Source organism: Bubalus bubalis, chromosome 1, assembly GCF_019923935.1.
Source record: "Bubalus bubalis isolate 160015118507 breed Murrah chromosome 1, NDDB_SH_1, whole genome shotgun sequence".
Lineage (NCBI taxonomy): Eukaryota > Metazoa > Chordata > Mammalia > Artiodactyla > Bovidae > Bubalus > Bubalus bubalis.
The window spans coordinates 195,754,501-195,778,090 of record NC_059157.1 but is presented as its reverse complement, the minus strand read 5'-3'; the positions used below and the strand labels follow the sequence as shown (position 1 = coordinate 195,778,090).

The 23,590-nt window shown below is 46.5% G+C and overlaps 1 protein-coding gene across 4 annotated transcripts in view; it reads left to right on the top strand.

Annotated features, from left to right (window-relative positions):
- Window positions 1-23,590, top strand: part of ERG (ETS transcription factor ERG) — a 323,164-nt gene that overhangs the window by 84,153 nt on the left and 215,421 nt on the right. For all 4 annotated transcript variants that reach the window (XM_044948472.2, XM_025293998.3, XM_025293990.3 and 1 more), the window contains exon 3: window positions 6,058-6,145. In XM_044948472.2, coding sequence (XP_044804407.1) covers window positions 6,107-6,145 — 39 coding nt within the window. In that variant the 5' untranslated portion in view covers window positions 6,058-6,106. The remainder of the gene's footprint in view (window positions 1-6,057; window positions 6,146-23,590) is intronic.

Here is a 23,590-nt window from a genome sequence, read left to right as displayed (position 1 = left end):
GCCTTTCTAGACCTGACAGATGGCCATCAGGGCCGTGTAGACTGAAATGTCCCCATGATTGTGTCGGGGGCCAGAACCGGGTTGGGAAGAGAAGCAGGGAGGGAGTGTCCTTTTTCTATTCTGGCCCCAGCCCCGCAGATATCCAGGCCTTCTCTTAACCATTTGACCGCATTGCCTACCTAATTACACAGCGCTTATTTTCCTTTTGGCCCTGTGTGCCAGTCCACACTTAATGCAGTTTTATCTAAAGCAACCCAAATCAAATATTTGTTTCTGTGTAGTAAGCTTTGGCGTTTTCAAAACAGGGATGAAGAAGGGATCGTTTCAGCTTTCAAGATACCCAATAATAAAAGAACACTGGGTTGTGAAATCCAAAGTCATAAACATATACATTACCCAAGGAATTTATTGCAAGAAGTATGTAGTTGAGAAAGTTTTTTTAGACAACACAGATCCAAGTTTTACAAGGGTTCAAGGGCAAGTAAAGGAGAAAATAAAAGGCTCTACAGGAATATCAATGCATCAGGTCATTCAACAATGACTAAATATTTGAGAAATGCTCACTGGAAACACAAAAGTGAATTAGAAGAGCTTTTAAAAAAGAGGAAGAACAGACACCAAAGGACTGCAAAGACAGTTGAGGGTGTTTGTGAAGGGGAGAGACAGTGGGGAAGGTGCCAGGGCCGTCACCTCCTGGGCTTTGGGGCTGCCACTGCTTAGCTGATCTGATCTGAAGGATGACAGAACCATTCACATTATTGTTGCTTAGTTGCTAAGTTGTGTCTGACTCTGTGACCCCGTGGACTTCAGCACGCCAGGCTTCTCTGCTTCCACTGTCTCCCTGAGTTCACTCAAATTTATGTCCGTTGAGTTGGTGATGTTATCCAACCATCTTATCCTCTGCTGCCCACTTCTCCTCCTGCCCCCCATCTTTGCCAGCAAAATTCCAGCGAGTCAGCTCTTCAGATCAGGTGGCCAAAATATTGGAGCTTCAGCTCCATCAGTCCTTCCAATGACTATTCCTTTAGGATGGGCTGATTGGATCTCCTTGCAGTCCAAGGGGCTCTCAAGGGTCTTCTCCAGCACCACAGTTCAAAAGCATCAGTTGTTTGGCGCTCATTGACATTGACTGGTTCATAAGTTCCTTGAGTTGATGGTGATCCTGGTGGTGGTGGAGGTGGTTAGTATCATATACCCTGGCTCCCTAGGGTGGGGGGATGGGAGGAGCACTGGTTCCCCGTTTCCCTGCCTTCCTGCCAGTCCGCGTGCCTCTTGCTCTTCAAGGCTTTGTGGTGGCACCTCTGTGGCCCTCTCCCTCCTCTGGGTACTCTCCATGTCCCTCACCAGGCAGTGTCCCTGGCTGCCTGCTGTCATGACTGAACTCTGAGTATCTGTATCAATTGTTTCCCCTTCTCCATCCCTTGAAGGGCGTGGCTGTATTGCATCTGGAATCTATATATCCCCTTCCCCACAGCTTCATCCTTATGCCTTGAAAGTACCCCAGACTTCCTTATAAAAGACATGAGACGTAAACAGTCGCTATTAAGTTTATGTCTTACTGGGTTACAGATCAAATGGCCTTGGTGACTTCTGTGATGCATCTGTGGTCTTGGATATCCAGAATGTTGATCCTGTTTCACTGTGCTTAGAAACCCCAGCAGGCTGGCAGAGTCCTATCATGGGGATTGAGGATTCAGCTCGGAGGGAAGGGCTCCGAGAATCCCCGAGTCTTCTGGTTGAAGTTTCTCAGTTCCTCTTCAGTTTCCTAGCTCATTTTGAGGGTGGGTCAGGGTTTGAGATCATGTCTGGTAGCTCAGACTATAAAGAATCTGCCTACGATGCAGGAGACCTGGATTCGATCCCTGGGTTGGGAAGATCCCCTGGAGAAGGGAATGGCAACCCACTCCAGTATTCTTGCCTGGAGAATTCCCTGGATAGAAGAACCTGGCAGGCTACAGTCCATGGGGTCATAAAGTCAGACATGGCTGAGTGACTTAACACTTTCGTTCTTAGATGAATGGAAATGCTTTATTTGTAGGTTGAGGTGAAGTCAGTTTCTTTTGAAATTCCTATTGGAGTCACCTTTTATCTCTCTAGTTGGGAAAGTCTTGAGGGGCATCTAGGTAACCTGGTTATTAACAGCATATAGTGTATATTGTTAATTGCCACAAAAATGCCATGGAACACTGTATTTCCAGTCTCAGGGGTTTAAAACAAGGAGCATTTGTTCTGCTCATGAGCCCGTGGATCTGCCATTCACGTTACCTTCCTGAGAAGTTTTGGTTTTGTAGTTTCCCTCACGTGCCCCGGGTTTGATGGGCTCTCAGATGGATGATCAGTGGTCTTGGCTGGAGAGATTGGATGACTGGGCTTTTTCCACATGCCTCACGTCTGCAAACCACTAGCCTGGGCAGGTTTCCATGGGGCTAGAGAGTTTCAAGTGGAGACGCTTGGTATCTCTTGAGACCTGGGCTCTCCTCCTGTGTTCTGTTGGATGAAGCAAGGCCCAGGGGCAGGCCAAGAACTGGGCTTGGGGAAGCAGACCCCACTCAGCAAGAGGAGCCCCTGTCATGGGCGGAAGGCATGGACCCGGAGAGGCATGGAGAACTGACACTCTTTTAACCCACCATAGCACGACGGGAGAGTGTGAGCCTGCTAGTCCCCGCCTTCTCTGTGCATCTCCAGCACACGCAGGGCACTTTGGTTTCCTATGTGGGCTGTGAGCCAGTCCCACGCTGAGCAGCCTCAAACAGCCCACTTGGTGTTTCCCATAATCCCGTACCAGGCTGGACAGTTCTCCTCTCCTGATGTTGCTGGGGGCTGTGGTCATCTGAGACATGATCATGCTGGAGTGTCCAGGGTGGCTCCTCTGTGGGCCTGGCACGTGGGCTGGGTGTCAGCCATGTACCCGCCTCAGGCCCCCGCCACATTGCTGTGCTGCCCTGGGGCATGGAGACTGGGTTCCCACAGGCGGGAAGGGAGAACTGCACTCAGGGCCCCCCAGAGCCTCCTTATTCAGCGTTTCAGGACCAGAGGCGGTTGCTAAGTCTCCTGGGCTTTGAGGGTAGGGGACAGGCTTGTGGTGTGTGTGTGCAGGGGGGGAGGGGTGGTGTGGGGTGAGCTTCCTAGGGGGGATGCTGAAGCCTACAGAAAGAGCCCTTGTTCCTGAGCATGGGGTTCTGCAGTGGTTGGGTGGGTGGGGGCTTCCTATTGTCTGGAAGCCCTGAGGAGGCTGTCCTGTGGGAGTCGAAGGAATCCCCCCACCCCCAGGGAGCCAGTTCCGAGAGACCTCTGGCCAGGCCCCTAGTTTGCCAAGAACATGGGTTAGCTTCAGCCGTTCCCCAAGTCAAGTTCAAGACCGTGCTTCATTCCTTTAGCATATTTAGCAACTATTATCCCCCAGAGGACTTACTTTTGACTTGAAGGGGGAATTGCATATTTCCTGGGATCAAGAAATTTGGCTTTAGGAAAAAATAATGTCTGAGGTTCCAAGTTTGTCATCTTCCTGAACAACCAAGCTCCCCCTGTTCTTGGGACTTGCAGCCACCTGGGGGATAGACTCCACCCCACCCACCGCTCCCCCAAGCATTAGGGCTTCCCCGGTGGCTCAGAGGTCAAGACTCCACCTACCAATCCATTGAGACCCCAGAGACATGGGTGTAATCCCTGGGTCTGGAAGATCCCCTGAAGAAGGAAACGGCAGCCCATTCCAGTATTCTTGCCTGGGAAATCCCATGGACAGAAGAGCCTGGCAGGCTGCAGTCCATGGGGTCACAGAGAGCTAGACAGGACTGAGTGATGAACACGCACGCACCCCCAAGCATGCAGACCTGAAGATGAAGGCATCCCATGAGAGGCCGAGCTGTGTCGAAAGTGGCTATGTTTGTACCTCGAGAGGGTCAGAAAGCCTGGATTACAGATGTACTCCCGTGAGAGCCCCAGCAGACCCCCCGGAGTGATGTGTTTGCAAGCAAACTTGGAAGTCCGCGTCTGTGTCTGTCTTCCTGTCATCAAATTGCTTGTTTTCATTCTGAAGTTTACTACTGCTCAGAGTCAGAGGCCTGATTTACAAAAAAGAGAAAACACTCAACAGTAACTGTTAAACAAAAAGTGATCCCACCTAAGAACATAAATTAGAAAAAGTTGTTTTCAGTGCCAGAAAGCAACCGATGGCTAAGACCTACAGAAGCCCAGGGCTGATTGGGGAAACGGTGCCTGGAGCCCTGAGGAAGGGTCCTGAGGATGGGAGAGGTTCCCTTTGGGATCAGCTTTGGCTGGACTATGGCCAGGAATGGAGGGGGCCTCCAGTGGGTGGTGGGTAGCTGCGGGGAAGAAGTACCACTGCCCTTCTCTCCTCCCGCCCCCTGAGCAGCAGATGGTGTCCCATTGGTCGGACTTGATTGGGCCCAGAAGGCAAGGGCGCTCAGCTGAGGTCATCTGTAGGGGTCAACCCTGGGGGGCACTGGCAGGCTGTGGGGGGTGGGAAGTGGAGACTGGTTCTGGGGCGGGAAGACAGAAAAGAACTGCAGCACGCTGGTTTGTAACCTGAAGAAAGGAGTATCCTGGGTGAAGTCTTTATCCCTAGAATATTGGTATCTTAACATTTAATTCATGTGGGTTTAAATTGTCAGTACATTAAATTATCTTCACAGTACAGGGTGAAACCTGTTAATTATGTGAAACCGAAGATCCTTTTGGGTCTTGGTGTCAGGCCAGTCTGACCTGAATCCCGGCACTGTTTCTTATTAAGCATGTGATCTTGGAGAAGTTAGTGACTTCCCTGGGTGTCCACAGGCTTCCCCGGTGGCACAGTGGTAAAGAATCTGCCTGCCAATGCAGGAGATGCAAGAGACAAGGGGTTCGATCCCTGGGTTGGGAAGATCCCCTGGAGGAGAGCATGAAAACCTACTCTGGTATTCTTGCCTGGAGAATCCCATGGACAGAGGAGCCTGGTGGGCTACAGTCTGTCCATAGAGTTTCGAAGAGTCAGACATGACTGAGCACTTGAGCAGTTGTGAAGCTTACAGATGTGTGTTGCTGTTCAGTTGCTCATTCACATCTGACTGTTTGTGACCCCATGGACTGCAGCACACCAGGCTTCCTTGTCCTTCACCATCTTCCGGAGCTTGCTTAAACTCCTGTCTTTGAGTCAATGATGCCATCCAATCATCTCATCCTCTGTCACCCCCTTCTTCTCCTGTCTTCAATCTTTCCCAACATCAGGGTCTTTTCCAGTGAGCTGACTCTTTGCATAAGGTGGCCAAAGTACAGATATATAGATGATATTAGTTTGGGTAGAAATATCAGAGTCCAATTCTATCAATATAATAGTAAATATCATTTTGGGGGTCTCATTTCTTCCTTTGAATGATTGCTTATAGATGCTACTCATGTAAAATGATGTGTATCAACTGAATTTGACTTGGGTTTTGGGGAGCTTGACATCTTACGGTTTTAGGGATTAAAACTAAATGTTATTCCCGACATAAGAGCAGTCAGGTTTCTAGTCACTTCATTCACTGTCCGTATCTAAGGCGAACATCTGAGGAGACCTTCACTGTTCACCTAAAACTGTCACAACGTTGTTAATCATTGTATGTGCTCAGTCGTGTCCGACTCTCTGCGACCCCGTGGACTGTAGGCCGCCAGGCTCCTCTATGGGAATATTCCGGCAAGAATACTGGAGTGGGAAGCCATTTCCTCCTTCAGGGGACCTTTCCGACCCAGGGATCGAACTCATGCCTCCTGCATCTCCAGATTCTTTACCAGCTGGGAAGCCCCATTAATTGGCTATTGCTGTTTGTTCTTCAGTGGCTCAGTCGTGTCGGACTCTTTGCAACCCTGTGGACTGCAGCACACGAGGTTTCCCTGTCCTTCCTCATCGGCTATACTCCAATGCAAAATAATTTTTTTTTTTTTAAATGAAGGCAAACGTTTAATGCAGGGCTAGGATTTCTTTACTGTTGTGTGTGTGTGCTGTGTTCAGTCCTGATGGAACACAGAACACAGATTCGTGGCTGCTTACAGCTGTTTGTGACACCCCTTTGTGTCTCCTAGCTGCCTGGGATGCTGAGTGAATGGTAGCCGTGCTCGCCTCCTGAAGGTCATGATTCAGACTGTCCCAGACCCAGCAGCTTATATCAAGGTAGGTTCCATCATGGCCACGAAACTGCCCTGACTTCCTCCTTGACTGGATTTTCACAGACCTCTGCCCACCTCTCAGTGAGTACCAGGGTCAGTCATCTACAGCTGTGAGCCAAACCCAGTCCACTGTCTGTTTTTCCACATCTCAGGAGCTAAGAAAACGCCTTTCACATTTTTAAATGGTTGAAAAAAAATCAAAAGAATATTTCGCAGTGCATGTAAATGACAGGAAATTTAGATTTCATTGTGCAGAAGGAGTGTTCTCCTGGGCTCTAGCCACGCTCATTTCCATGCCGTCGGGGGCTGCTTCCACGCTGTCATGGCAGAGTTGAGCCCTTCCAACTTGGGAGACCATATGGGCTGCAAAGCTGACAGTATTTACTATCCGGTTCTTTGCAGGGAAGGAGAGCTGACCCCTGAGTTAACATCGAAAACCACATCCAAATTCTCTGACTTCTGTTCTAATTCCATCTCTTTGACGCTTCCCGAGGTTACCTAGGGAGAGACGGGAGGGGCGGGGGCCCGGGTTTCCAGCGCTCAGCTGCCGTGTTATCGGGGCGCCCCGACACTTCAGCAGCTTGTCACCCACACCTGCCCCCCTCCTCTGCCCACTGACAGCTCTTCTGCGCGATCTGGAGGTGAGAGAACTGGGGGGCTGAGACTCGAGCCAAGGCAAGTCCCTGCAAGGAAACCGGCCCGTTCTTTTTAGGGCTCTGCGTCCACGTGGTTGCAGCCACCAGGAGGAAATGAAGTGATGATTTTCATATACTTGACCCAAATAAAAGTTACAGAAAACGTTGGGGCTTGGGCTACATCAGCCAGATAGGCTGTCTGCACCTGCGCTGGTTGGTTCAGCTGTCTGCGTTGGCCCAACTCGCTCACTGCCTTGCCAGTTCCTGACTTTCCCCATATAAATTCATTTCCCCAAGTGGCCTGGTCGTTTTTTTTTTTTTTTTTTTTTCTAATTTTTACTCTTTACCTGAAACATTTATTGAAAATTGAAAATGGCTTATAAAGGAGAAAGTTTATGGTATTGAACGATTTTACCATTTGGGGGGGTTACTAAAACATAAAACACCCTCCGAAGTGACCTGTACACACACGCATTTACATACACGTGTGCATTTTAAAAGTATATTTGGAAAAGTGTTGTGTACCATGTGCAACTCACGTTCACACACATTTGATTTCTTTGAGAATGGAATTAGAAGTAATGAGTTTTAAGTGTGTTTTTTTTTATAGCTTTGTGGGTGTTCTTGCAAGTGTGAGAAATACAGGGAGTCTGAAGGGTGTGGAGGATGCTAGATTTCTTCCAGGGACTGAGAGGAGAGGACCTTCTGGCAGACACTATCATCTGATTTCTGTGTGATGGTTTATTGGGGTATGGCTGCTATGTCTACAGAAACACAAGTGGGAAAACTCTTGTGGCGGTGATAAGGTTTCTTCAGAAATATCTGGAACGTGTTTGGTGAGTGTGTTTGTGCTACACCCAGATGGAGGAGGGGACCTTTTTTCTTTTTAGTCTCTTGTTAATCACGAAGCCACAGGTTGCAAAGAGAAGCTCTCGGAGAAGGAAGGTGATACAAGAAATATCTTCTAAAGCTCAGAGTATGAGCAGCAACAACTGAAATTCATTTTGACTGGCATTTTATTCGTAACCAACCAGCAGGAAAAGATGAGGTCAGCAAGAAATTATTGCAGATTTTTAAAGTTAATTTATCCAGTCCAAACAGACAACTCTGAGAAACACGATCCCTGTAAATGTGTTCAGGAGAAACATTCTGTATTTGATCTCAGAAGTAAGCTATGTTTTCAGCTTTGATTTATCTTATTATCTTCATATTGCTTAATGTAAATGTAAGTGAAGGATAATTTTGAGAAATGGTAACCTTGAAAGTTTCTTAGAAACAAATTTCAACTCAAATTGCTTCTGTGTCTTTGAAGATGAACTGGCAATTTAGAGCGGCAGATAGTAATAGCCGATGTTGGCTCTGAGATAGAATTCTATTAAAGCCATTTGCTTCTCTTGTAAATCTATCAGATTCCACCTACTGAAATTTTAATAATTATTCCTGGACTTCCTTTTTTTTCCGTATATGGAATTGGTGTCCTTGACAACAGTCAGGAAAATAAGACTGCTTTCTACTGTTTCCTTAAAATACCCAGTTTGGGGAGTTTACTCAGTAAAATTTTCTGTGCTGAGATGTTTCTGCTTCTGGACTAAGGGACACAGCTCTTATTTCTCGGAGAGGAAGTTCTTATAAATGACACATGACAAGGTTCACTTGATATGTTAATGCAGAGAGTGGAAGAGTTTGTTTTTGGCTCACTGCTCCAGAAATGTTTTTCTCATCTGAAAAGTACTTGAATTCTCCACAGAATTGACTGCACATGGCAGTTGTGCTGGGAGACAGCCATAAAGACTTTATGCGTCCTTCGTACCCCTGCATAGGCTGATCTGGAGGAGAGAAATGATCCTTTTGTATTTAGGAAATGTATCCCACATAGCTTCCTATAGTTCTTTCCCACCAGAGCAAATTACTCTTATCCTTTCTATATTGAAAGAGCTGGAAATGATTTTACAAAGGAGGGATGGTAAATAATTATGAAACATTAGTCTTGACTTACATAATGGGACGGTTGTGGCAGTTGGTTTACAAGGAAAGTGAACCGAACTTTAAATGTATTTTTAGCCTATTCTTCATTGATGAGAATAGTAAGTTATTACGCACATTTTATTTGTCTTTCTTTTCTGGCCCTTCCAAGCACATTTTTGGAGAAGGAAATGGCAAGCCACTCCAGTATTCTTGCCTAGAGGATGCCGTGGACAGAGGAGCCTAGTGGGCTGCCGTCTATGGGGTCGCACAGAGTCAGACGCAACTGAAGAGACTGAACACAGATGCATGCATTGGAGAAGGAAATGGCAACCCGCTCCAGTGTTCTTGCCTGGAGAATCCCAGGGACGGCGGAGCCTGGTGGGCTGCCGTCTATGGGGTCGCACAGAGTCGGACACGACTGAAGCGAGTTAGCAGCAGCAGCCAAGCACTTTTTATTTATTTATTTAAGTCTGCGCTGGGTCTTCGTTGCTGCGAGCACGCTTTCTCTAGTCGCACAGTCTTCACCGCAGAACGGGGGCCTCTCCTTGCTGTGGTTTTTTTTGTTGTTGTTGCAGAGCACAGGCTCTAGACCTGACTCAGTAGTTGTGACACATGGGCTTGGGCTTAATTGTCCTTCAGCATGTGGGATCTTTGCAGACCAGGGATGGAGCCTGAGTCCCCTGCATTGGCAGGGCGATTCTTAACCACTGGACCACCAGGGAAGGCTCAAGCACGTTCTTGTGATAAAAATTATGGTCTCACAACAGTATGCACTTAGCTGGTTAGGTCATGTGGCCATTCTGTTGCTCTGCTAACGGGTAGCACCTTTTACCACCAAAGACGGATCCAGACTCTTTTCCCTGTTACCCCAGCCAAACTCATACTGCTTGCTGCATGACAGGCTAATAAATTCAGAGATAAGTTGTGAGTTGTTGGAGCAATTAATAGTGCTTTAATTCAGAAAGCCAGCAGATGGAGAAGATGGAGTAGTGTCCTAAAGAACTCGGGCCTCTTTTTTTCTAAAAAAAAGGGGGGTGAAGGGGGTGAGGCTCATTGTTGTAAAGTTCTTGGTGCAGGAATCCTTTGTTCTTGCAGCTGCCTGTGCAGGTCTTGTAACAATGTTCCTATAAACTTCCAATGAGACAATTGTTGCTTTCTGCTCTGGAACTTTTTATCTCTGCGAATGGAAAAGTGCTGTACCTTTAAAGGTTAGAGGCTTGACAATGGGCTTTTCTGTATATTTCAGGCTATAGGCAACATTTTTACAAAGGTGCTGGGCCAACATGACTAAGCACAGGCCACAAAGTCCAATATGGAGTTGTTTCCTATTTCCTGTTACATCCTGAGCAGGGAAAAAAGACTAGAAAATCCATTTTATTAGGATTTGGTGAAGATTTCGGTGATGGATTCTCATCCTGATAAAGGAGTTCCCCATTTATATTGTTGCATTTCCTCATAAGAGCTCTGTTTTAATATTCCCTTTTACTAACATTTGATGAAGAGGGTGGGCAGAGTGGTGAAGTTTATGACTTTAAAGAGAGGTCTGATTGGTACCTTTTGTTATCATTTCCTTTGCCATTCACCAGCTACCCACTTGGAATACTATACATTTTTGAACCCGCCAAAGGAGGATGGGACTGAGAGGGAAAGGGTCTGAATTTTAGTTCTACCCTGTGGATCACAGGGTGTGTGACCTCGCGATGCTGGTTCCTGAAACTCCCTAAGCCGTGTGTTTTTGGCAAAGTTCATGACGTGGGTCCTGGCCTCCTAGGACCTGATTCAATTCCCTCTCTATCATTGTGAGCTCGGTGATGTTGAACGACTTCTTTAATCTCTCTGCTTGGTTTCCTCTTTTCTGAAGCGGAAGCACCTACTTTGGGGATTAGTGTGAGGATTTAGTGATCTGTTATTACAAGTAATGCACCTAGACCCCGCCAGGAGCTCCTGTGGTTGGTAAAATGAGGGTACCATATCCCTGTTGAAGAATTCACAGTGTCATCATGTCTGATTTACAAAGAGCCATGTGGATACCTCTTAGAAAATACTGAGTGAAAAAAAAATCTAAAACAGGATGAGCTCAGTGGCACAGTACTATTTACGTAGAGGGAAGCACACGCATTTCCCAAACAACATCATGTACTTTTCATGGATACGTGTGGACCTGAAACATATCGTGACCACATCCAAGGGAATGAGTGCATGTATGGGACATGTTGGCTAGTTGGCTAATGACTAGTTGGCTAGTTACTCTGAGGGGTGGTTGAGGGATAAGGGATAGATATAATGTCAATTATATTACATATAATTGTCAATTACTGGCATAGAGGTTTGGAAGTGGTACGGAAAGTCCTTCCCTCCACACTGGTGCCAAGCTGGTATAATACCAACTGTACTTTGTTACTAGTTTGGCATTGCCTATGTAAGCTAATCATGCTCCAGCAGGTCTGCCCTAGTATATGCCCTATTGCACACGGGTGCCAGGAAACATGCATAAGCAAACAACTAGAACCACCCAAATGCCCACCAGAAGAAAGGATAAATGAATTATAGTCTGCCCCCCCATGGAATACTACACAGTGGTGAAGAATAAACTACAAGCATTTATCTGTGTCTGTGTATCCATGTGTGTGATTCTCAAGGTTGGGTGAAAAAAAAGTCACAGCAGAATAAATAGAGTATGATTCCGCATATAAAGATCAAAAAGAGGAGAAACTACAAAACATATGTTGTTCAGAGACACACACATATGTGGCAAAAAGAAGAACAGAGGTGCAACATGCATATAATAATTCAGGACAGAAAAACATGCCTTGTCAGGGAGGGCAAGGCTTGGGGGAGGGACTCGGGTCGGGGGCAGTTCTGAGGTCGTGGCGTTGCCTGTGTCGGCTGAGTTCAGGTGAGAATGTTTGCTCCGCATTCTTTAACTTGCACAGTGTCACATATCCTGTTTGTGTAAGAGTGATATTTACAGTAAAGAAGGTAAGATGCTGAAAGAGGAGGACGGGAAGATGGAGGTGGGCGGCTCAGGACGGCATCTCGTTTGGGAAAACACTTTCTAATTGTAAACCCTTGATGCTCACCGTAGCAGAGAGAGACCACTTGGTCCATCGCTGGTCTGGCTGCTGAGGAGGGCAGGAGCCAGCTCTGGTTACGTGGCGTCTGGGCAGGGGACCGTGGTGACGGGCTGTGCCAGCCCCAAACCTGAGCGCGGGGCTCTCCAGGCTCTTTGCTCTGCTCTTTTGTTTTTAAATTAGACAATAGTTGATTTGCAGGGTATGTTAATGTCTGCTATATGGCACCGTGATTCAGTTATACACATACACACACATTCTTTTCTCGCTTCTTTTCCAGTATTGTATATCACTGGTCCTTGAATAGAGTTCCCTGTGCTACACAGTAGGACTTCTTAGTTTACCCATTCTCTGTATAACAGTTTGCATCTGCTAACCCCAGACTACCAATGCACCCCTCCTTCAGCCACTCCCCGCCCCCCCCCCGCCCCCAGCAGCTACATGTCTGTTCAGTCCCTTGGTCATTTCCAAGTTGAGTGAGTCCACCCGCCTTTAGCTCTTTGAGTGACTTCATTGCATCATTTTGCAACAAGGAATCTCTCTCTGATTCACTTGTTCATTCATTCAAACACTTTTTATCAAAGCCTTCCATGTACTTGAAATGGGTTGGGGGTGTTAGGTATTGGTGGCTCAGTCATGTCTGACTCTTTGTGACCCCATGACTGTAGCCCACCAGGCTCCTCTGCCCATGGGATTCTCCAGACAAGGGTACTGGAGTGGGTTGCCATGTCCTTCTCCAGGGGATCTTCCCGACCCAGGGGTTGCACCCGGGTCTTCTGCATGGCAGGCGGATTCTTTACCATCTGAGCCACCAGGGAAGCCTGGATGTGGGAATAAGAGACCATAAAGACACAGCATCTGCAGTACGGGGCAGAGGATACATGTTCCCCAAACACATGTTCTGGGACACAGCGCAGGGCAGAGGCTGGACCTCTCCCCCACACCTCACCCGTCCCAGCTGGTCCTGAGACAAGCCCTGTGCTGGGCAAGAGTGGCTTCTACCTGGGGACAGACAGCCTGGTGGGCTTCCTGGGTGTCCCACCGTGCTGGTCCAGGTGGAACGTCGGGGGCTTCAGACTGTGCCCCACTTGATGGCTCCCAGGTTGGGCCCACGAGCTGCCTCATCTAGAAATGCCTAGAGCCTGTTGCTGCTCTGCGGTCCAGAGGAGCATGCCGGGCTCAGGCCTGGGGTCCACGGCCAGCGAACCTCCAGCTCCTACTCCTAGGGTTTTGTGTGAGGATCAGTCGCAGACAGTTGACCACAGGGTAGACAGTTTCTCTGTTCTTCTTTCTAGTTGCTTCCACATGTGGAGAGGATTGAAAAATCGACTTTCTCAGGATTTGTTTCTAATTAGCATTTTTTCCCCTTCCTGTTCCTTTCCCCTTTAATGTTTATATATTTTTTGGCCCATTTTTTAGAAGTGGGTTGGGGCCAGATGGTCTAGGTTTGAAGCCTGGCACTATTACTTACCCTAAAGAAGGCTGCATGCTGAAGAATGGATGCTTTCGAATTGTGGTGTTGGAGAAGACTCTTGAGAGTCCCTTGGACAGAAAGGAGATCCAACCAGTCTATCCTAAAGGAAATCAGTCCTGAATGTTCATTGGAAGGACTGATGCTGAGGCTGAAGCTCCAATATTTTGGCCACCTGATGGGAAGAGCTGACTCATTTGAAAAGACCCTGATGCAGGGAAAGACTGAAGACGAGAGGAGAAGGGGACGACAGAGGGTGAGATGGTTGGATGGCATCACCGACTTAATGGATGTGAGTTTGAGCAAACTCCAGGAGATGATAAAGGACAGGGAAGCCTGGCGTGCTACAGCAAATGGGGCTGCAAAGAGTCAGACACAACTTAGCGACTGAACAACAGACAACCACTTCTTACAAGTTGCTACAGTTGTAACTTGGGGATAGATAGTGTACCTACCTCATAGGATCATGAGGATTAAATTAGTTAATGTTAATGCTTTTCAAGCACTCAGAACAGTGCTTGGCTCCCATTAAACACTTCTTATAACATCACATGGGCTTTCCTTGTAGCTCAGCTGGTAAAGAATCTGCCTGCAATGCAGGAGACCTGGGTTCAATCCCTGGGTTGGGAAGATTCCCCTGGAGAAGGGAAAGGCTACCCACTCCAGTATTCTGGCCTGGAGAATTCCAAGGACTGTATAGTCCATGGGGTGGCAAAGAGTCAGACACGACTGATCAACTTTCACTTTTATAACATCACACATTATTATCAATATAATATCATTAATATCCTTAGAAATGCCAAGCTCAGCTGCCTGAAAGTATTTCAACCCCCAAATTTCTTTTTGCAAGGGAAGTCTTAGCTTAACCACTGCCCCCCCCCCCACCGAAAAAAGGTTTTTCTTGATACATTTAATAGACGCACTTTTTTTTTGGAGCCAAACAAATCTCAAGAGCAGCACTGTTTATAATAGCCAGGACATGGAAGCAACCTAGATGTCCATCAGCAGATGAATGGATAAGAAAGCTGTGGTACATATACACAATGGAGTATTATTCAGCCATTAAAAAGAATACATTTGAATCAGTTCTAATGAGGTGGATGAAACTGGAGCCTATTATACAGAGTGAAGTAAGCCAGAAAGAAAAACACCAATGCAGTATACTAACGCATATATATGGAATTTAGAAAGATGGTAACAATAACCCTGTGTACGAGACAGCAAAAGAGACACTGATGTATAGAACAGTCTTATGGACTCTGTGGGAGAGGGAGAGGGTGGGAAGATTTGGGAGAATGGCATTGAAACATGTAAAATATCATGTATGAAATGAGTTGCCAGTCCAGGTTCGATGCATGATACTGGATGCTTGGGGCTGGTGCACTGGGACGACCCAGAGGGATGGAATGGGGAGGGAGGAGGGAGGAGGGTTCAGGATGGGGAACACATGTAAACCTGTGGCGGATTCATTTTGATATTTGGCAAATCTAATACAGTTATGTAAAGTTTAAAAATAAAATTAAATTAAAAAAAAATATATATAATATCATTAATACCCTTAATTATATATTATTAATATGTGATGCAGTATATTATATATTGTTGAGTTTTATATATTTTTATATTGTTTATATCTATTACTGATAAGTTTGATAATATATTATTAACACTTTATTACCCAGGTGGCACAGTGATAAAGAATCTGCCTGTAATGCAGAAGATACAAAAGACACGGGTTTGATCTCTGGGTTGGGAAGATCCCCTGGAGAAGGAAATGGCAACCCACTCCAATATTCTTGCCTGGGAAATCCTGTGGACAGAGGAATCTGGTGGGCTACAGTCCATGGGGTTGGAAAGAGTTGGACATAATTGAGCGACTGAGCACACACATATATTATTAATATGTTATTAATGTGTTATACATTAATATATTAACTTTCACCAATAATATAACAGTATATTATTATTAAAAACTAAAGCAGTTGTATATTATTATATTATTAATATATAATATTATAAATATATTAGCATATACTTACAGAGTGATAGTAGGAGGGGAGAATGAAAAAGAGGGAATATTCTGGAAATAGCTGTAAAGATAACAGGGTCAGTAGTTGCCAGGAAGTCCACTGCTGGACTGCCTTCTTTCCCAGATGACTCCATGGCTGCCTCTCTGGAAGCAATGCTAAATATTTCTGACCATAAAAGATGCTAAACTTAAACCCTGTTTGCATTTCATAGAAGGAAGGATCTGAAAGAGATTTAAGAAGTAGCCAGCATTAAGCACAAGGTCACTGGAAGGCCTGAGAACCCAGCCGATGAGCAGGATGCTTTTAAAGTAACACGAAGCAGATGCAGAAAGTGCCCCAGTCTGCATCTGCGTTAGCGACTGGATGCCTTCTGTGACTTGTCCCGTCACCCTGGAGAAGAGACAAGGGCTCCCAGGTGGGAGCACCCTACCCAGCTCTTACCTGACCCATGGAGGACCCCCTGAACTGTGAGCCTTTTGCACTTCTTTGCAAATCTAATTCAGAGTGACTTTGCTTCCCAGGAGGGTGGACTGGTTATCTGTTCGATGACATGCTCAACAGAGGCCCAGAGCTTTCCTCCCTGAATCTGTGTCCTGGGAAGATGATGCAAGCCTTTGACAGGCTGCCTGTGTTTTCCTCAGTAAATGAGCTTTGATCACATGCCAGTGGGGTTATTTAGCACATCCCTTGACAAACCTGGCTACTCTGGCTGTTTATGGCTGCAAGTTCATTTTTGTGCGCTTTCATCTTTCTCTGGGACGGTGGCACTTAATGAAACACAGAAAAGCAAATCTTTGAATATTCCCACAATGAATGGAGATGATTTGTGTAACCAGAAGGTAACACTGTTTAAAAATACCAAGATATTCGATACGGCAAAACTGTAGAGGCTTTAACATCCTAAGTCTTACCTGAACGTATTCTGGGTGAAGTGCGCTGGAGCAGGGCTGACTTTGTCTCTTGCTACTGACTTCCTGCTCCTCCTTGGGGCTGAGCTCCATCTCTTGGTGGGCGCTGTGCTCAGGGGAAATGCTGGGGGGCTTAATGGCGTGCTCTCCTCCACACTGGCAACTTCTCATTAAGCTTCAGTGACACTGACTTTCAGGGAGGGCTCCGGCTTTACCAGGGTTATAAACGGGGGTTGGAGGATGTTCAGATCATTTGCCTGGAGAATGAATCATGCATTGTTCATGCTAGGTTTCTCGCAGAAGTGGTTCTCAGAAGATAGCCCAGAGATCTAATCAAAATGCAGATTCTTGGGCTGTCTGAGAAAGCTCCATCTCCAGTAAGTTTGGGCTGGACTTAGAGATCAGCAAGATTTTAACAAGCACCTGACGTGTTTCTGTGGACCTTGCTTAGATAATGAATAATTATTAGTGATTAACCTAGTCTTACCGGGCTGCGCTAGTGGCTCAGACGGTAGAGAATCTGCCTGCAGTGCAGGAGACCCAGTGTCACGATCAGGAAGGTTCCCTGCAGAAGGGAACGGCAACCCACTTTAGTATTCTTACCTGGAGAATCCCATGGACGGAGGAGCCTGGTGGGCCACCGTCACGGGGTCCCAAAGACTCAAACATGACTGAGAGACTAACACTCATTTTTCAGTCTAGTATGATGGTAAGCATTTATCAAAGCAACTGAAGGTTTTTCTTTTTCTGTTTACACTGGTGGCTTCCTTGTTTTGCATTACTGCTCTGAATGTCCTCAGTTCAGTTCAGTCGCTCAGTCGTGTCCGACTCTTTGCAACCCCATGAATCGCAGCACGTGAGGTCTCTCTGTCCATCACCAACTCCCGGAGTTCACCCAAACTAATGTCCATCGAGTCAGTGATGCCATCCAGCCATCTCATCCTCTGTTGTCCCCTTCTCCTCCTGCCCCCAATCCCTTCCACCATCAGAGTATTTTCCAATGAGTCAACTCTTCGCATGAGGTGGCCAAAGTACTGGAGTTTCAGCTTCAGCATCATTCCTTCCAAAGAAATCCCAGGGCTGATCTCCTTCAGAATGGACTGGTTGGATCTCCTTGCAGTCCAAGGGACTCTCAAGAGTCTTCTCCAACACCACACTTCAAAAGCATCAATTCTTCGGCGCTCAGCCTTCTTCACAGTCCAACTCTCACATCCATACATGACCACAGGAAAAACCATAGCCTTGACTAGACGGACCTTTGTTGGCAAAGTAATGTCTCTGCTTTTGAATATGCTGTCTAGATTGGTCATAACTTTCCTTCCAAGGAGTAAGCATCTTTTAATTTCATGGCTGCAGTCACCATCTGCAGTGATTTTGGAGCCCCCAAAAATAAAGTCTGACACTGTTTCCACTGTTTCCCCATCTATTTGCCATGAAGTGATGGGACAGGATGCCATGATCTTCGTTTTCTGAATGTTGAGCTTTAAGCCAACTTTTTCAGTCTCCACTGTCACTTTCATCAAGAGGCTTTTGAGTTCCTCTTCACTTTCTGCCATAAGGGTGGTGTCATCTGCATATCTGAGGTTATTGATATTTCTCCCGGCAATCTTGATTCCATGATGTACTCTGCATACAAGTTAAATAAGCAGGGTGACAATATACAGCCTTGACGAACTCTTTCCTATTTGGAACCAGTCTGTTGTTCCATGTCCAGTTCTAACTGTTGCTTCCTGACCTGCATACAGGTTTCTCAAGAGGCAGGTCAGGTGGTCTGGTATTCCCATCTCTTTCAGAATTTTCCAGTTTATTGTGATCCACACAGTCAAAGGCTTTGGCATAGTCAATAAAGCAGAAATAGATGTTTTTCTGGAACTCTCTTGCTTTTTCCATGATTCAGCGGATGTTGGCAATTTGATCTCTGGTTCCTCTGCCTTTTCTAAAACCAGCTTGAACATCAGGAAGTTCACGGTTCACATATTGCTGAAGCCTGGCTTGGAGAATTTTGAGCATTACTTTACTAGCGTGTGAGATGAGTGCAATTGTGCGGTAGTTTGAGCATTGTTTGGCATTGCCTTTCTTTGGGATTGGAATGAAAACTGACCTTTTCCAGTCCTGTGGCCACTGCTGTTTTCCAAATTTGCTGACATATTGAGTGCGGCACTTTCACAGCATCATCTTTCAGGATTTGAAATAGCTCAACTGGAATTCCATCACCTCCACTAGCTTTGTTCATAGTGATGCTTTCTAAGGCCCACTTGACTTCACATTCCAGGATGTCTGGCTCTAGGTGAGTGATCACACCATCGTGATTATCTGGGTCATGAAGATCTTTTTTGTACAGTTCTTCTGTGTATTCTTGCCACCTCTTCTTAGTATCTTCTGCTTCTGTTAGGTCCATACCATTTCTGTCCTTTATCGAGCCCATCTTTGCATGAAATGTTCCCTTGGTATCTCTAATCTTCTTGAAGAGGTCTCTAGTTTTTCCCATTCTGTTGTTTTCCTCTGTTTCTTTGCAAAGGAGAAAAGGAAAGATATAAGCATCTGAACGTTTGGATTTGGGTTTCAAGATACCCCTATGATTCCTGGGCTCTGTGTTGGGGTGTAACGGGAGTCCAGGAGAGAAGTGTCCTTCTGCCTTATGGGAAATTAACTAACCAGAATTTGAATCCAGAATGTTTCAAGTCAATTGAGTGTACCAGAGTCGTCAGCATGGCTGATTCTGATGTAGCCTATAGCTCTTTTTGTGCATGTGGAGTTTGAGAATTGTTATTTTTTTTTAAACTTTTATTTGGTGCGTTGGGTGTTCCTTGTGGCATGTAGCCTTCTCTCTACATGTGGCACGTGGGCTCGTTAGTTGCACAGTGTGGGATCAGTTCCCCCGAGGCACATGGGATCTTAGTTCCCTGACCAAGGATCAAACCCACGTCCCCTGCATTGAAAGGTCCCAATCACTGGACCACTAGTAGGTCCCTGAGCTTCATTATCCTCATTGCACGACTCAGTGTTGGGACCACTGATGTGGGGGAGGCGTAAGCCAGAGGGAACTCAGGGATAGTGAGTTCATGATGAGACGTGTGTTTCCCAGTGAGAGCGCCTAACTCTCTGCCTGCTCTTACTAATGAGTGGGGACAAGATTGAACTTACGGGTTCCCCATGGTTTACTTCCACCCTTTCTTTTGCCTCTTACACCTTCTTTCCCTTCTGATCTCAAAGTCTCATGACTTCGGTTGTCACCTTCATACAGGGGACTCTGTCATCTCTGGCTCTGGTTTCTCTCCCGAGTTCCAGTCTTACATTTACAGGAGTGGTGTGAACACCTCACTTGGATGTGGGTACACGCATCTTCAGCAACCAATCAGAGGAGACTTACTTCTGCTGAATGGTGGCTTCATATCTTGGGAGCATCTTCATATATTCTGGTGCATTGCATGCAGAGCTTAGGTCACAGAGAGTCCAGCCTCCTTTGAGGCCAGATTCATCACTGTGCAGCTGCATGGCATTTCTGGTGAACCACTACCCTTTGTCCTGTTTCCGTAATGTAGTGGTTCTCACGTTTGCCTCACATGCAAAAGGTCCCTGGCTTGAAACCAGGCAGAAACAGATTTCCTGGCTTGCCCTGGTGCCTCAGACAGTAAAAGCATTTGTTGCAATGAGGGACACCCGGGTTCCATCCCTGGGTTGGGAAGATCCCCTGGAGAAGGAAATGGCACCCCATTCCAGTACTCTTGCCTGGACAATCCCATGGACAGAGGAGCCTGGTTGGCTACAGTCCATGGGGTTGCGAAGAGTCGGACACGACTGATCGACTTCACTTTGACTCTTCACTTTCATGCATTGGAGGAGGAAATGGCAACCCACTCCAGTGTTCTTGCCTGGAGAATCCCAGGGACAGCGGAGCATGGTGGACTGCCGTCTATGGGGTCGCACAGAGTCGGACATGACTGAAGCGACTTAGCAGCAGCAGCCAGTACTCTTTGCCTGGAAAATTCTGTGGATGGAGGAACCTCGTAGGCTGCTGTCCATGGGGTTGCAAAGAGTTGGGCACAAATGAGCGACTTCACTGTACTTATTTACACTTCCCTTTGGGACAAGGAGGTTCCAGAGTAATGGGTGAACAAACAGGCTGGGAAGCCAGGCTTCTTTCTCTGTAATCCCTGGCATGGCATTTGCTGTTTGACTTTGGACAAGGCTCTCTCTGGGCCTCAGTTCTTTTATCAGAAAAATGAGGAGAGTGGTGTCTCCCGCCTAGTGTTGTAGGGAGATCAGATGGGTGATTCATGTGAAGGTCTTAAAATAGTGTCGGGTAAGTAGGAACAATTATCCATCATCAGTGTCATCACCAGCAGCCCTGTCATCGTTTAAAAATCTTTGTTAATCCCCCTTTTCCTTTTTCCATCATGGCCACTTCTCCCAGTGACCAGGCTTAAAACTTAGGGCTTGTCTCTAACACTTTTCTCTCATTCACTTTCCACTTTGTGTCACATTCATAGCTGACCTGCCCTGTCTCTTGTCTCTAACTGTTCATCTGCCTACTGCTTTTCCCGCCCAGCCTTCCTTACCTGCTTTTTATCTCGTGCTGTCTACAAGATCACATTCCTACAAGATCACTTTCTTCAGTACCTCCCTTATCAGAAAAGTGAAAGTTAAATGTGAAAGCAAAAGTTGCTCAGTCGTGTCGGACTCTTCACAATCCTTTGACTATAGAGTCCATGGAATTCTCTAGGCCAGAATACTGGAGTGGGTAGCTTTTCCCTTCTCCAGAGGATCTTCCCAACCCAGGGATTGAACCTAGGTCTCCTGCATTGCAGGTGGATTCTTTACCAGCTGAGCCACAAAGGAAGCCAAAGAATACTGGAGTGGGTAGCCTATTCCTTCTCCAGCAGATCTTCCCGACGCAGGAATCGAACCGGGGTCTCCTGCATTGCAGGCAGGTTCTTTACCAACTGAACTATCAGGGAAGGCCCTCCCTGATCAGAAACCTTGATTAATTCAAGGACTACCAACATTTTTAAGGCTTTGGATAACAATATTTACCCACCCAATTATGCCCTTCTGTACTTCTCCAAGGAGTATCTGAAAATGCCATTTTATCACCTTTGTTGTGATTTTTAGCCTGTGCTGATTTGATGAGTGGAAAGTGGAGTTGTCAGCGGTGTTACTCTATTTGAAAGCTTGTGCCAGTGATTATCTCCTCATTTACTTATCAGCAAGTTGCACTTTCTCTTTTGTAATTTTTGGGACCCATTTCCACAAAACCACTCAACATTGCTGGGGATATAGCATGAACCAAACAGGTAAGATCCCTGCTTGCATGAAGTTTACATTCTAGGGGCTGAGATAGATTAAGCAGAAATACATATAGTATATTACCAGCATTACAACACATGCATGCTATGCTAAGTCGCTTCAGTCGTGTCCAACTCTGTGCGACCCCAGAGACGGAAGCCCACCAGGCTCCTCTGTCCCCGGGGTTCTCTAGGCAAGAATACTGGAGTGGGTTGCCATTTCCTTCTCCACCAGTTCTGTTATGCTGCTGCTGCTGCTGCTGCGTCGCTTCAGTCGTGTCCAACTCTGTGCGACCCCATCCATAGACGACCTCCTACCAGGCTCCTCTGTCTCGGATTCTCCAGGCAAGAACACTGGAGTGGGTTGCCATTTCCTTCTCCAGTTATAACACATATGTATGCATAGATATCAATATACATATTTTAATGCTTGTTGGTGTTCTTTAAAACTAAAGTAAGGTAATCAAGAGACTGAACTGAACTGAACTGAATCAAGAGGTCATCAGGAGAGTGATGGAGGGAAAGGTGCCATTTTGCCCAGGAGATTAGGGAAGGATTTTGGGAACAGCTGAAGTGGTAAAGAATCCACCAGGAGACTAAGGAGACCCAGGTTCAATTCCTGGGTCAGAAGATCCTGAAGGAGGGGGCCTGGCCACGTACTCCAGTATTCTTGCCTGGAGAATCCCATGGACAGAGGACAGACCACACAGGCCATGGTGTCACAGAGAGTCGGACATGACTGAGAGACTGAGCATGCACGGACCGAGTTCAGAGAGGGACCTGAAGGAAGTGATGTTCCGATGCAGGATTTGTGTCTGGAGAAGAGAGGACGGCACGGGCAAAGGCTATTAGGCTGGAGCCTGCTTGGCTTGTTCAAGGAGCAGCGGGTGATGGGGGCTGGTGTGAAGTAAGGGTGAGGCCATATGTGGAGTTCTGATCTGCAAAGACCGGGACTTGAACATTTTATTCTGCATGTCAGGGGGCAAGGGACTATTGGGGGTTTAAGCAGAATGGGTGACATGATCTAATCAAAGCTTTTTGATTTTTGTTAACAGCTTCATAATGTATATTGAATGGGTTATTTACATGGTGAGTCATTGGCCTGCATTTGAGGCTGGGTCACTGATGAACTCACCTGGGAACCAAGGTACAGAAGAGCCTTAGGCCTGAGCTTTGAGTTCCTCCAACACACAGAGTTTGGGAAGAGGAGGAGGAGCCCACAGAGGCTGAGAGGAAGAGCTGGCAGGTCCAGGAAGTCAGAGGAAGTGCCAGACCCATGGAAGGGAAGACTGTCAGTTCTGACAGCGTGGAAGACGTTCAGTTCAGTCACTCAGTTGTGTCTGACTCTCTGCGACCCCATGGACTGCAGCATGCCAGGCTTCCCTGTCTATCACCAACTCCTAGAGCTTGCTCAAACTCATGTCCATCCAGTCGGTGATGTCATCCAACCATCTCATCCTCTGTCATCCCCTTCTCCTCCTGCCTTCCATCTTTCCCATCATCAGGAAAGTAAAAATAGGAAAGATGGAGGACACTGGCAGCCTTGGGTAGAGGAATTTGCATGAAGCGGACAAAAGCCTCCTTGGAGTGGGTTCAGACCCAAAAGGGGGAATGAGTAAGTGTAGACAGCTCATGCAGGCAACTCTTTTCAGTTGGCATGTAGAAGGTTTAGTGTTTTTCTCAACAACTTGTATCCAGGATATTTCAGTGATACCCATTCTGAGCTGTGTTGCTGTATTTGTCATATAGGTTGGTTTTGATGGTCATTCTGCCTTTTAATTTTTATCCCCATGAGATAAATATTGTTATTTTCTTGCCCCTCTTGATGTTCTTCTTTGCTATCTTTCCCTTAACTTTTCACCTTTGAAAGGGCCTATTTTTCTTGTTTTTACTTGTGTGCATTCCCCGCTTTTCTGTATAACTTGTTTAATGGGGAAAAAAAATGTGTATTATTTTAAAAACCACCAAGAAAGTGCTGCAGTCCATGGGGTCACAGAGAGTCAGACACAACTGAATGACTGAACTCAATGTCTTCCATGCTGTCAGAACTGACAGTCTTCCCTTCCATGGGTCTGGCACTCCCT